The sequence below is a fragment of the Falco rusticolus genome, chromosome 13 (assembly GCF_015220075.1).
Source record: "Falco rusticolus isolate bFalRus1 chromosome 13, bFalRus1.pri, whole genome shotgun sequence".
In the NCBI taxonomy this organism is placed as follows: Eukaryota; Metazoa; Chordata; class Aves; order Falconiformes; family Falconidae; genus Falco; species Falco rusticolus.
The window spans coordinates 24619203-24633450 of NC_051199.1; the positions used below are offsets into that span (position 1 = coordinate 24619203).

At 49.9% G+C, this 14248-nt stretch overlaps 1 protein-coding gene across 9 annotated transcripts in view; it reads left to right on the plus strand.

Moving 5' to 3' along the window:
* TNIK (TRAF2 and NCK interacting kinase) overlaps nt 1-14248 on the plus strand; it is a 163284-nt gene that overhangs the window by 111874 nt on the left and 37162 nt on the right. For 5 of the 9 annotated variants that reach the window (XM_037406718.1, XM_037406725.1, XM_037406720.1 and 2 more), the window contains exons 10-14: nt 621-796; nt 2386-2452; nt 3863-4067; nt 12853-12963; nt 13445-13531. In XM_037406718.1, coding sequence (XP_037262615.1) covers nt 621-796; nt 2386-2452; nt 3863-4067; nt 12853-12963; nt 13445-13531 — 646 coding nt within the window. The remainder of the gene's footprint in view (nt 1-620; nt 797-2385; nt 2453-3862; nt 4068-12852; nt 12964-13444; nt 13532-14248) is intronic. The other 4 variants (XM_037406722.1, XM_037406723.1, XM_037406724.1 and 1 more) reach the window with 2 other exon arrangements.

Here is a 14248-nt window from a genome sequence, read left to right on the forward strand (position 1 = left end):
GCTGGGTCTCCCTGAGAGAGCAGGGAAGGGCTGCAAGGCAGCGAGCATTGCCCAGAGGCTGTCTGAGCTTTAACAAGCCATGTAATGTTGGGTAGTTAAATCTAAAATAAATTAAAAAAAATCAACCTAGCTTGTCCCAGTCATCTTCAGAAAGGTAAATCTCTTGAAACGTAACTTGGGGCCATAAAATATGAGAAACAATCCATTAAGGAATTGCATTTGTATCTGTATGTGTTGTCTCTCGTTTCTACCTGCAGTTTCACAGGTCAGAGGGAAGGGAGGAGGAACACTCCCTTGCATTTTCTTGGTTCCCAACTTTCTCCAGCCTCTGTAGAATGGTGGTTTCTCCTAATCGTACCAGGAAGGCATAGACAGGAGTATGCATGGGAAGCGTAGGAGAGGGTGAAGTGATAAGAGGGCACCTGTGATGGTGCCACTTTGAGATGGTGCTAAGCATCAACAGCGAGGTCATGGGAATCCTCTTGGAGGGCTGCATCTGCACAAGGACTGTGTAGCAGCCAAGTAATCTTCTCAAATACCCACACATTTCTCACTTTCTAGTAGGAGACTCTGTATATTTACCTGTTCCTTCTGTACCTTCTTTTTCTGTCCTTGGCCAGGTCTAAAAAGTTTCAGTCCTTCATTGAGAGCTGCCTAGTGAAGAACCACAGCCAGAGACCAACCACGGAGCAGCTGATGAAGCACCCCTTTATCCGAGACCAGCCCAACGAAAGGCAGGTCCGCATCCAGCTCAAGGACCACATCGACAGGACTAAAAAGAAGCGAGGCGAGAAAGGTTAGTGGAGAAGCAGGACTCTGGGCGATCCTTGACCTCTGCCACGTGCTTGGAGATCCCCGGCGCAGACCAAGGTGCATCCGTGTAGGTGAAGCGTATGGGTAGAAGAGGGAGGGTGAAGAGGACTGGGTTGCTCGTGGTCTCAGCACCATTCGGATGGCTGAGTTTGTACCCAAACTGGTTGAGTTAAATAGGTGTGGTCCTTCTGTGTGACCACACTTCTTATGCTTTTGAGGTCAGATTATTTTGTTTGATTTAATTCCTCTCAGTCACTGAAATAAATATCCACCACAAAACAATCGGCGTTCCTATGAAGCCTACAGGTGACTGTCATTAGAGCTAATCAGGTTTTTTAAAGCTTTTTTGTCCCCTGATGAAAAATGCTGTCTTTTTTTGTCCAGGTGGTAATTTCCACATGGAACATTTAAGCTTTGATTCATTAAAATGTGTGTATAAATTTTACATCTGCATATATACATACTGGCATGTGGGAGGGAGAAGCTGCTAAGATGAATTTTTCCCAGCTCACGTATTTCATGCCAAGTCTGTTGATCTACGTGACATTCATGCAGCGCCAGCGATGAGCAGACGAACGTCTAGATAAGACCCTTGCCCCAAAGCAATTCCATTGACGAGGAATAACCTATTAATCCAAGTGATTTCAGTGAACTTTCCAGGCCCTATCAAAGTCCTCTGAAAGGAAGATCAGATAACTGAAGAAACTTGTTAAAGTATTCAACTGCTTGTGAACTGAATTTTAATTTGAAAGCTCATTTGTAGAACCCAGCAAATTAATACGTTGCTATTTCTCTTCCTATTGGTAGTGGTATTAATTTTTCATGCGTACCTTCCAGCCCCTTGTAATAGATTTCACTACAATCAAAACAATAAAATGGGATCCCAGTGAAGTATTAAATGTGTTTAGTCTGGCAAATGAAGGTTGGACCCTAGAGATGGAGAGTAATTGGATAAATGCAAGCCTTTCTTTTACTGTAATTCCCTTCATCCGATAAAGATGATATCCCAATAGAAATCACAGTATGCAGCACAACATTGCGGTTGGGCTTTTATGTAGATGTCTTCATTGCCTGGAAAATACATGGATTTGCATAGGAAGAGCGTATGTTTAGGGAGAGAGGGGTTGTTGCCTTCAGAGCCGTAGCTGAATCCCACCTTCCAGTGCATATGGCTTCAATAGCTTGTGGTGCACCTCCCTGTGAAGAACCCTTCTGAAGAAGGGGGTCACTCCCTGACTTACGAGGATAAATTATTTTTTTATGGACATCCCCTACCTTTATGTTGGGTGCCTGGGGTTGCTGGGGCATTGCCTGCTGTGCTGCCCGTGGGACTGCAGCCCTCTTCCCAGCCAGCGTGGGCATGCCAGGTGCCAGCACCCAGGGAGACCGCCCATGCTTCCCTGGCCTTGCAGCCCCCCCGAAAACAGAAAATACAGAGAAATAATGCTGCATGTTCTTTGTCCTGTGAGAAAAAGAGAGTTGCCTGTTCTGCCTTCAGACTTCTGGGGTTTTCGACCACTGGAAAAATAAATGAGCCCAGCAAAGGGCACTGATGAGCAATTCTCTTCCTAGATGAGACAGAGTACGAGTACAGTGGAAGTGAGGAGGAGGAGGAGGAAAATGACTCCGGAGAGCCCAGGTAAGAATCAGCATTTCATTTCTGCCCTTAACGTCTCTTTAACTCTGTATAAAATCAGCTTGGGTTACAGGCTGCTAGAAACTAGACATGGAAAAAGGATAGTCTGAGCACTGAGTCCCCTTCGCTGGCAGAACAGAGTGTGTCCCCTCTGCTGGATGGTGCCTGGCTATAAACTGGTGCTACAGGTCACCTTAGCCAGGAGCTGGGGAAGGAGACTGAGGTACCCCATTGCCCGTGGGTTCTGCAGCACAGTGCGCTGCTGTCATGGGACTGTTGTATTTAGGCATGGGAATTTAATCCAACAGGCAGCTAAACACCACACAGCTGCTCGCTCACCCCCCCCCCCCAGTGGGATGGAGGGCAGAATCGGGGGGGGGGGGGGGGGGGGGGGGGGGGGGGGGGAAGTAAAATTTGTGTGTTGAGATAAAGACAATTTAATAGGACAGAAAAGGAAGGGAAAATAATAATGATAAAGTAATTAGAATATACATAACAAGTGATGGACAATGCAGTTGCTCACCACCCACTGACCGATGGCCAGCCTGTTCCCAAGCAGTGGCCCCCGGCCAGCTTCCCCCTGGTTTATATGGAGAATGACATCATATGGTATGGGATACCCCTTGGGTCAGCTGGGGTCTGCTGTCCCAGCTGTGTCCCCTCCCAGCTCCTGGTGCCCCCAGCCTGCTCGCCGGTGGGGTGAGAAGTTGAGAAGTCCTTGACTTTGTGCAAGCAGTGCTTGTCAACAGCTAAAACTCCAATGTGTTATCAATATTATCCTCATCCTAAATTCAAAGCACAGCACTATGCCAGCTGCTAGGAAGAAAATCAACTCTGTCCCAGGCAAAACCAGAACAGATGTGGAAAAACTGTGAGGTGAAATTGGAGAAGGCTCTTTGAAATGCAGTTCCTTACATCCAAGTGTAACTCCCGATTTCCATGTAACTTTTCACCATGAAACCTCCCTGGTGCTTCTGCAAGCGTGACGGGGCTGGAACTTTCTTTGGTGAAATTTTTCAGAGCCGTTGTAATTAGTATCAGGTTATTCCATTATTTCACTGAGATAATGTAGTATTTTAATAGCTGGCAATGATTCATGCTAAATGTGCTTTGTGCACAGCTAAATATAGTGTGTGCCACTGCAGCACAAGAGGCTTTGGGTAGAAACTTCATGTAAAGGAGTCCTTTAGCAAATAAATTACTGGTGAGCCATGAACAGAGCGCTGTGTCGGCTGCTCTGCCCTCACACTAGTGGTCCCCGCATCCCTCCCTCTGCTGCTGCCCAAGCTCTGTTGGGATGCTGTTGGGATGAAGGGAAGAGGGGCAACGCTGGAAAATGACGCAGAACTCCCCCTGGCAAGAGGTTTAAGGATGCAGGGAGGGAATCTTCTCTGATGTTTCTGTGCTGTGCAGCTCCATCCTAAACCTGCCCGGGGAGTCGACGCTGAGACGGGATTTCTTGAGGCTGCAGCTGGCAAACAAGGAGCGGTCGGAGGCGCTGCGCCGGCAGCAGCTGGAGCAGCAGCAGCGGGAGAACGAGGAGCACAAGCGGCAGTTGCTGGCTGAGCGGCAGAAGCGGATCGAGGAGCAGAAAGAGCAGAGGCGAAGGCTGGAGGAGGTAACTGGCCAGAGCCGAGCAATGGGCTGGCAAGGCCTGTTTTCGGGTGGAACAGCAGGATTTCTGGTAGCAGGTCCCAAGTGACTGTTCCCAGCCTGGTTTAGGAATCATGTCCTAACCTCTCTAGTCGGTAACCCCAAAGGTTTTGTTACACTGGTCAAACCCTCCTGCTCATCGTTTTTGCACACCTGCCTCCAGGCACTCCCCTCACCATAGTAAGTGTTGCCAGCTCTTGTGAAAGGTAACGGAGCTGGTTTGCTGTAAATAAACGCTTGAAGTATCGCACTTAAAGGGGTCCCTGGAACTGCTGAGCAGAGTTAGCCCATTATTGGGGTGATGGCTGTATTCAGTTGAGGTAAGCAAAACTCACTGGTCCAAGCATCTGACAGGTTCATTATTGTTATTTGCTGCTGTGGACTGTTAGAGTTGATAAGAAGCTGAAGAGCTCCGTTTGCCATTTCCCCAGATCCATGTGCCACTTGTGTCCCTTTAATCCCTAATTTCAACTTCAGTCCTTCCAGTCCCTGCCAATTACAATTTCTCTTGCAGGGGAGGGGCAGATGCCTCTCTGACTTGTGCAATGATCCATATGTGCCCCGAAGGATAAGATTTCATTATCCTTGTCTTAACATACCAGCTACAAATGCGATCGGTCATAAAATTATCCACCCCATTTAAAATCCAGCTGCAGGATTTGACCGGGTGACTTTGGGTGTCCCTGAGCTGCTCAGCCTGGCTGCGTGCTCTGTAGGAAGCGCTTACTTTTGGTTTAGCTCCTGGTTCTTCAGCTGCAGAAGCCCACCAAAAAGTAAGGGAGCTTTTCTCCAGCTCTTAGGATTTTGATGGGGTTTTGCACAGACACCCATTGCCACACACTGAACCAACTCATCCTGAGTGTCTGATTGAAGGGTTCGTATGTTAAAGGTAATTAAATTAGCTTTCTGAAGAGGTCACAGATATGTCTGAAAAAAGGATTTGCAGTAAGTGAACTATTAAGACCCCCCTTAATTTGCATGAGCCAGAGTGTCTGTTACATTTAAGCTGACTCTCCCCACCCCCCCACCCCCTCCCCCCCCCACCCCCACCCCCCTTGCGATGGGTAATGCCCCCGGGCCAGGGGCACAGACCAGAAGGAATTTCAGGCAGGTGATGATGGTGGTGATACGGCCCCTCTCTGAGGTGGTCCTCTGAGCTCCTCCGGGGCAAAAACCAACACAGGCAGATCCCAGGCAAAGCATTTTTTCAGTCTAGTAAATATGTAGGTCTGACATGTTGTCAGAGCGCAGAGCTTTGCGTGTTCAGTACACTGTAGGTCAGGCTTTGCTTGCGTCCTGCACCATTCCCAGAGCTGGTGAGCTGCTGGGAGAGAGGGCGAGGTTTGCACGTGGGTGCATCCTGAAATCCCCTGCCCCAATGGATGTTTGTCTGAGGACTGTCATAAGGAAGCCAGGCTCTGCCTTTGTCCCAGTCTGCTAGCTGCAAGCGGTACAGGAGCAGAACAACAGCACAATAAAAGCAGACACCAGATTAGCTGCAATCCTGTAATGAATACAATGCTTGCTGCTGTATTAGTATGTTCTCTTCACATAGAAGCAAATTGTTCTCTCTCTCTCTGCTGCTTCCCAGGCAGGTTTTGAATGGAGGACTAATCCCCTTGCTAAGCTGGCGAGCTCTGCCCTGAGCTACAGGGGCACTGCCTTGCGGGGTCGGGCTGTGCGCAGCTTTCCCTGGGCTTTGCTGGTTCCCCCCATTCTGTCCCCCATGTCATCAAAAGCTAATGTCACCATAGCCAGGATTTAAAATCAATGCCTCTGTTTCTGGTGGCTCTAACAGCCGCCCTGGGTGCTTCACCCATTGCCTTCTTCCAGCCGCCTTACAGTTTTCAGACCTGAACTGGAAGGGAGCAAAGCCGGCAAAGAGGTGTTTTCATGCTCCTTCATGTTGGAGAAGTTGGGGAGGACAAGTGGGACCGTACCAAGGGACATGCTCAGTCCGCCCCGGCATGGGGCCACCGGCGTGATGAGCCCTGTGGGCTCAGCCAGGATCAAGGCAGAGCGGGCAGCCGCGTGCTGGCGGCTGCGATGGCCCCAGCATCTTCTCGGGCCCATCTAGCCAGGTTTAGCTTCACCTGCATCTCCAGACATGGAGTAAAATGAGCTCTCCTCTCTGTTAGACACTGTTTGCATGGTGAGCAAGAAACGTAGCCAAATCGTTATGGTGAGGATTAAAACAGGAGTCCTTGAAGACGTACAAACCTTCTGTTGCAAATGTGGTGGATTGTGGCAGCAGTTAGGAGGGATGCTCCCCAGCGTGGCGGGCTGTGGCTTTGCCGGCTGCAAGGTGGTGTGAATCTGCCATGGGCTGCTGTAGAAAACCAGAAAAATAGTAGAGGCAGAGATTAGCAAAGTTTCATCAGTGCTGCAGGGGGTAGGCTAGGGGAGCTGCACAAGTAGCTTTGAGCATCCTCCCCTGGAGCTTCCTGCTCATGGAGGTGTTCACCCTGGGGAGGGATGCTGCCTCTGCCTGGGGACACAGGGAGAGGTTTGTACCCCCAGGCTCTCCCGGGATTTCTAGCACAGCCAGCCAGCGGTGGATATAGTTTGGTCTTTGTTCTTCCCAGATCCTTAGGGGCAGGAGGCATCTGATGGCCAGACAGAGGTACCAAAATGTTGCTGCCCGGAGGCACCCAGCACCCTCCATCCATGTCACTGCAGTTTTGCTCCAGAGAGCAGCACCTCCTACCCACCACAACAGCACAAAAGCTGTTGCCTTTTGGCCTCTCTGCTTTTTCTTATGCTAGCTTCTGTTGTTGACTCTTGGCTCTGGATTTATTTGGCTTGATGGGAACAGGGTTTCTTCTGTGCTGCTTTATGGTCTGACTAAGACAGGGTGTGCCTCCAGTAGGCAGCACTGTACCAGCAGCCCTCTGGGAGGGGAGTCCAGGGGGAAGACTCAGATTACTGCATTTTCAAAATAAAAGTTGACCTTTAAAACCCAATAGAGCATCCAGGACAAATAAACACTTGGAGCTGGTGGCTTTTGGGGCTCCTAAGTCAGCCTGTTCAGTACTGCCAGGGGTATTACTGTGTTCATAAAGAGAGCTCTGACTCCTCCTAAGATGCTGTGAAGGTGGCCAGGCTGAGCGAGTGCGTTGGCAGGGCCCAACTGCAGAACCAAAAGGACTGACTTAGGAGGATGCCCAGCTCAAAAATGCTTGGAGTTAACTTTTACTGGAGATGCACAGCAAAAGAGCTGGAGAAAGGCCTGCTAGTGGGATAACTACTCCATTCCTCCGTCAGTGCAGACCTTCAGTAGATTTTGTTTGGTTGGTTGTTTTCCTGTCTTGTCTTTAAATACTGCCAGGGATAGAGCTCCTAGCATTTCTGTTTCCTTACCCAGTAGAGCTCAAAATGAAGGAATCTCATTTTTTCTGTCATCTTGATCTTCCTAAACCAAGATTTCTGAACCTCTCACAAAAAGTACCTCTCATTTTAGGGCCTTTGGGGGGAAATCCACTGTCTCATAATGTTGCTCCAGCGATAACATCAAATGCATATATGAAAAAGTCAAGTGAGGAAGTCTTCTGGTTGTCTCTCGATGCACTCCATGGTGCCCCCAAGAGCTGCTGCCATCCTTAGGATGCCTCCTTGCATCTGTTGGACATTTGGGTCTCCTTTTCCAACAGCTGACCAGTTTCCTTCTTTAAAGCTCAATTTTCTTCCAGGCAGCCAAGGAGGTATAGATTTGCAGCTGTCTTTAATTGCAGTGGAAGTAAACTGGGACCTTCGTGGGAGCTTTCTGCATGACGGCATGCAGAAAGTTGGTCTCATGAGTTCAAAATGTGCATGCAAATCCCCCCCCTCCAAATTAGAGAATTAAATATCAATAGATCAAATAGCAGTAAGGAAAATATTTGTGTAATGCAGAAGGGTGAATAGGCTTGAATATATTTTAATTTTTCCCTGTATATACATATATTAGATATATATAGCTCCCTAATAAACCCTTCATTTGTTGCTGGCACAGAACGAGCCTTGCTGTGCCAGTTTAACCACCAAAACTCCAAGCGAGCTGTAGGAATAACACATCTCCCTGTGTGAGTGTGAGGGATCCAGCGAGACAGTGCTCTGTGCAGACCCCTTGGCAGCAGTGGGCAGCTGTGGTCAGAGAGGGCTTTACATAATCTCATTTTTCTGCCGTGTTGTGGATTATTTTCCTTTCTAGGTATAAAATAAAGGTCAAATCATTACAGGGGATGTAGAAGGCAAATCTAAGCATTTTTGCTGTTTGCATGTGACATTTCATTCCACACAGTTACAGAGCTGGATGTTCAAGGGATAAAAAATCACGGCAGCTCCTTTATATGATAACCAGCAGAAGACCGTCTGCTGGAAGCTCTTATAAAGCAATGCAAAAATTGCCAGTAAATAGTTCTAGATAAACTTAGGTTAGCAAAAATGGTGGCTGTTACTGCATATGAAGCCTCCTTGCAGTAATATGGTACATGGTGCCGCTGCAGCGGTCCCAGCAGCAGTTCTGTACCCATTTCCAAGAAGAGCTGCATTACAGCAGTTCCTGTAGGACAAAAGCGTGTGCTAAAAGCCTTTTCTTTGGTTAGAAAGCACCTAGAACTGATAGTTTCTGAAGCATGAGCCTTTTCCTGCATGGAGCATCCCGTCATGATGATCCCACCTAAAAGCTCCTGCAGTGGTGCAGAGTGTACCTGATCCCTGTTTGCCATGGTGGGAAGTTCTGCCCCAGTTTCTGTACCAGTGGGAAACACTGCTCCGTGCTCCAGTTCTTGGTGTGTCAGGAAAGATGATGATGTTCCAGCCACAGTCACTCTTTCCCTGGTGGCTCAGATAAATGAGCCTGTTGCAACAACGCAACCGCCTAGAATATTTGTTTTCTTTTGTCACTTGGAATTCCCCTTCCACTTCTTTTTTGGCTGATGCTTGTGTTTGGGAGCAGCAGCCAGGGTTTCCAGGAGCCTGTCCTTGCAAGTGTTGGTGCCTCTCTGAGCTCAGCGGGTTCATGGGGCGGCGGCAGCTCTCCGATTGCTCGTAGCCCCGAATGCATCTGATCTAGCAAAGTGAGCTTGCTCCTTTGAAGTCCTTGTTTCATGCCAGGCCTCCAAGGACCTTCCCACCAGAGGTTTTGACTTCGTGTGTCTTCCCTCATCAATATTTAAAACCTGTCATTTCTAGTGCAGCGCAAATAAGATCCCGTTCTGGCTTACAAGCAGCTACATATAGCTTTACCTGCAGAGTTATATAAATGCAGTCCTAATTAATTGGTGCTCTCGCCTTGCATGCATAATAGATCTGGATAGTGTAAATATACACAGTAGTTTCAGGCTTGGAGAAATGTGGGAAGTGTGCATTCGCAGTGGGAGAGGGAGGGCAGAAAACGGAGGGAAGGAGGCAAACTGAGATCTTTTGACTTTTTTTTTTTTTTTTCCTTTCTACACACACTTTTCACATGCTGTTTTCAGCTGCATCTTGCTGAGCTCAATCCCTGCTTTAAGCAGGGTCCCCATCATCCTGGCGCCGCTCAGCAGCGGCATGAGTCATGATGGAGGGGAGATGGGGGCAGAGCTGGAGGCTTTGCCCACCGCAGTGCCAGGTCCTCTCCAGATGTTTGCCAGCTGCCGAAGCGGGGCCGTATGGGGAAGGCAGCTGAGCGGCTGTGCCACTGCTGTTTCAGGCCCACTCTGCTGAGACGGCGGTGCAGTGTTTAGCTGAAGGTGCTCATAACGCAACCATGACAAATGACTTGCTTATAATGTGACCTGACAAAACCGCTGTTGAGCTGGAGGGGAGCTCTGTGCTCCTGGCCTCGATAAATGTATATATTGCATCCCACTCACAGCCTCAGCCCGAAGAGCCCGGCTGCCGCAGGGCGCAGGGGTCCTTTAGATATCCAGGAGAGCATCAGGCCTGGCTTTGAAAAAACGCTCTGCCTGGGGGGCTCGATTCCCAACTCCCAGGGTTGAGCAGGCTTTTAGGTGTGGAGGAGGCTGATGGTTAGATGCTGCCTTGCAGGAGAGCAGCCAGAAGTAGAGCAAGCTCGCCGGGGCCGCTGGGCTCATGAAGCCCTGGAAGGATGGTGGTACACTGCTCCCTCCCTGGGAAAAAGGCTTTTGTCCCCTTCCTTGCGGGGGCTGGCTTTGTTCACCTGCTGCATTGGAAATAAAGACCAATTGGGTGATTTTTATTAAAGAAATAGCTGTGGCATTCAGGGCCTCGCCTCCTGCCAGCCAAGCCCAGCCTACACAAGCATTATGTGCTTTATTCAGCAGCGTGCTATTTCAACTGAAAGAAACCACATTAAACCCCACCCCAAAACGAGTGTGACACACGCTGTCATTGGAAGCTCAGGGTAGCCTGTGTTCAACCTGTTATCCGTGCTCCTGAGTGCTCCTGAGGATGCTTCCCCAAGCTCCTGAGGAGGTCAGGGAGTGCTAGCGAAGGCAAGAAATCCCGTGTATTGCCGTACTGCTGCAGTTACTGTGTCCCGGTGGCGTATCCTCTGCAGTTTCTAGTATGGAGTCCAGACAACTACACACAGCCCTACGTGTGCGTTGCGCGCCGCAGGACAGGCATACGCGCCGAGTAACACATGCATCCCCAGCTTACGTGGGCAGTGCGAGTGACTGCGCCTGGCGTGGGACACGCCGGAGTCTGGAGCTGGCAGGTTATTTCAGGTTTGATGCGATTTTCCTTCCCTGAGGCGAGTGGAACAGCAGTGATAAATATGGCTATAGGTGGCACTAAATCTGTGCTGCAGCTCGAACGTGAAGCTAGAGGAAATCATCAGAGTCCCCGTGCTGCGTGGCTGTGGATGTTACCTGTGGGTGAGGAGGCAGCAGCAAGACAGGCAGTGGCTCCTCCGTGTATGGAAATGTGGGGGTGTCTTTAAATGTTTGTTAAAACATCTGTATCTCTATCTGTAGACATATCTTATCTTTATACGTATTCTCCCTATAAAGGTATCTGTAGATAATCTGTCGAGAGAGGTAGAGATAGAGTAGGTATAGAATTGTACCTATAATAGATACCAATCTGATAGAGTAGATCTATATATTAGATAGATATCTATTATAAATATACATGAGATTGATCTATTGTATATCTATTCTAGAGATAGATCTATATAATATCTTTATATCTGTATAATAGGTATCTGTTGTCAGTATATAAGCTAGATCTATTGTATTAGATATCTGTTCTAGAGATAAATCTATGTAATAGCTATGGAATATATAATATCTCTATAGACAGATATCTAGAATAGGGTTAGGTATCTATATAGAAAATACAGATATCTGCTATAGAGATAGATCTATGTAATATCTATATAATATCTCTATAGACAGATATCTAGAATAGGGTTAGATATTTATATAGAAAATACAGATATCTGTTATAGAGGTAGATTTATGTATTATCTATGTGATATCTCTATAGACAGATCCTTATGATAGGGATAGATGCCTATATGGGAAATATCTATACAGATACCTGTCTATAGAGAGATGCAGATTTCAGATCCCATCTGTATGTACAGCGCAGGTTTACTGCAGAGCAGCAGTTTGGCCTGGATGCATCTGTGTCTGCGGGCAGCTCAGCCAGCTCCTTGGGCAGAGCTGCCGTAGTCAGCTGCCGGCCCCAGCCCTCCACGTGATGGAGCGAACGCATGGCACTGCCAGCCCTGCCGCACCTGCCTTCCCACTGCAGCCTGCTCAGCCGCTCTCTGTCGGCAACAGGGGAGAAAAAAGGGAGAAAAAAGGACCAGCTTTATCGGCTTGATGCTTCGGGTCGCCTCCCTGTTAGCGCTGCACGCGTGCTGCTGCAGCCAGCCCACATGGAGCCATGGCAGGCTGCGGCGCCCGCCAGCCAGTGCTGGCATGTCAGTGCCCTCTGCCGATGTGCTGCCCGCGGGGCTGCCTGCGCCCCGCTGTGTGCAGGCACCGGCTCCCCAGGGTGGGGGAGCGGCGCTTTGGGTAGCTGGAGGAGTTTCGCCGGGTTAAAAGCGGGGGGGTGGGGGCTGCGGGTGTCACCTAGGTGCCCTGGGCACCCTGGACGGCTCACAGCAGGCTGTAGGTTGTCATTGCCCTAAAACGCCCTGGGTTGCTGTCAGCAAAGATGCTACAGGGCAGAGCAAGCAGGGATGTGACCCAGGAGGCAGAGGTGGCCTGAGGATGGCAAGGGAATCCCCCCAGCCTGCTCATTTTGTGTTTCAAAAAGGAAAAACCTTTAGGGTTTGGGTCTTCTGTGTTAGCTTCTGGTCTCAGCAAACATCAAGAGGGATGAATTCCCCCGTTGGCAGGCAGTAGCTTCCCCGGCGCCCTCCCTTATCCTCACGGATGGGTTTGGGGCTGGGGTATGTGTTCCCCATAGGTGACGGGCTTGTGCAGGTGCAGTGCCTGCATGGCTGAGGCTTGGTTAACCCACTGGCTGGGTGCACTGCCAAGCGGGTACCGTGCGCTGCCCGCATGCCTTCATCTGCCAGTGGGAGAAGAAGTGGGGTTGCGCGCGTGGTCCCACGCTGGCTGGGAGGATGCTGGGGGTTCTCCATAGCCAGTGCCAGAAACTGGAGCGTGTGAGGTTGGGGTGGGATTGACGAGCCCCTCTACCACCCCTGTCTGCTGGCAAGGCACCTCCTCGGGTGGGTGGGAACGTTGTGGCTGGGCGAGGTGGCTCCCCAAAAATGGTGACAAAAAGGACTTTGAGCCTCTCGGGGAGAGGAGGGGGGTGTTGACCTGTGCCTCCTGCCCCCACAGCAGCAGAGGCGGGAGAAGGAGCTGCGGAAGCAGCAGGAGCGGGAGCAGCGGCGGCACTATGAGGAACAGATGCGGCGGGAGGAGGAGCGGCGGCGCGCGGAGCATGAGCAGGTAACCCAGCGGGAATGGTACAATAGCCTTCGGTGCAGATTCCTCTTCCTCTAATCAGAGATTTTCTTGTAAGCACTCATATTTTTTGCTACTTGAGAGCAAATTGCTTAATTGTTAACGCTGCGTGTCGCTTTCCACTGCTGTCACTTACTTCCATGTGGATCCACTTGCTGGCCTGCAGGTGTAGAGACACTTGACACAGATTTTTCCCACCCACTTGTTCCTGGGGTGGGATCCCGTGGTGTTTCCAGTTAACGTTTGCTGTTTCCCATTGGTTTTCACTCTTTACCCTTGGAGGTCCCCTGTAGAGTGGTGGACACCCTGGGCTCTTCGGGCAGGGACGGAGGGGGCTGTTTGACCAGTGCCAGCTCTCGGGTGGGGTGGATGCGGGTGCCCACCTCATTCTCCTTCCTCCTGGGACATACTGGCTCTTTTACCTTCTCTCTCTTTTTCCTTTGACCCTTGCTGCCCATGCCTCCAGGAGTACATCAGGCGACAGTTAGAGGAGGAGCAGAGACAGTTAGAGATCCTGCAGCAGCAGTTGTTGCAGGAGCAAGCGCTACTTCTGGTAAATGGGAGGCCCCGGCCACGCTTGCTGCTTTCTGCCCGTGTCGCGTCCGCATGCACCCGCGTGCACCCACGTCCCCGAGTGCCTCCTGCCATGCCGAGACGTGGGGGACACACTGTCATCGCCGGACCTGGAGCCTCCTGTCCCGCTCCGTGGCCGCCAGCATGCCTCGATTCCCCCACCGCCGCTTCGGGCTGGGTCCGCTCGCGGTGCACGGCTCCTCGTTGCATCCCTCCCAAAGCACCATCGGCATGCTTGTTGCCTTCGCGAGAGGAGCAGCCCTGTTTGTTGCTGCGTAGTTTTAAGGCTGTTTGCAGCATGTTGGAGTGTGGTCAAGGTGTTGCATGCCTGCACCCGGCAAACCCACTCTGCCATGCGGGTTTTCATATTTTGAGTGAAGGCTTTCATTTTAATTTCCTTGCAGAAACACTGTATGTTTCCCTCTTGTGCTGTTTGCATTCTACATGTCCTCTTTTTTTTTTTATTTAACTCGGTTTTGAGTTATGCTTTTTAATGCTGATAGCTGTTACTCTCACTGCGTTTTCTTTCAATCTGCAAGGATTATTCCTTTTTGCCCTTGCTGTTAATTTTATTTAGGGAAAAGAAAAACCCTCACGCAAGCCCTTGCCTTTTAAAAAGGCCCTTTCAGAATGATTTACTCATTAAACCTCGTAGAGCCGTAGGGATGCAGAAAGATCATAGAGCTGGCTCTGCTGT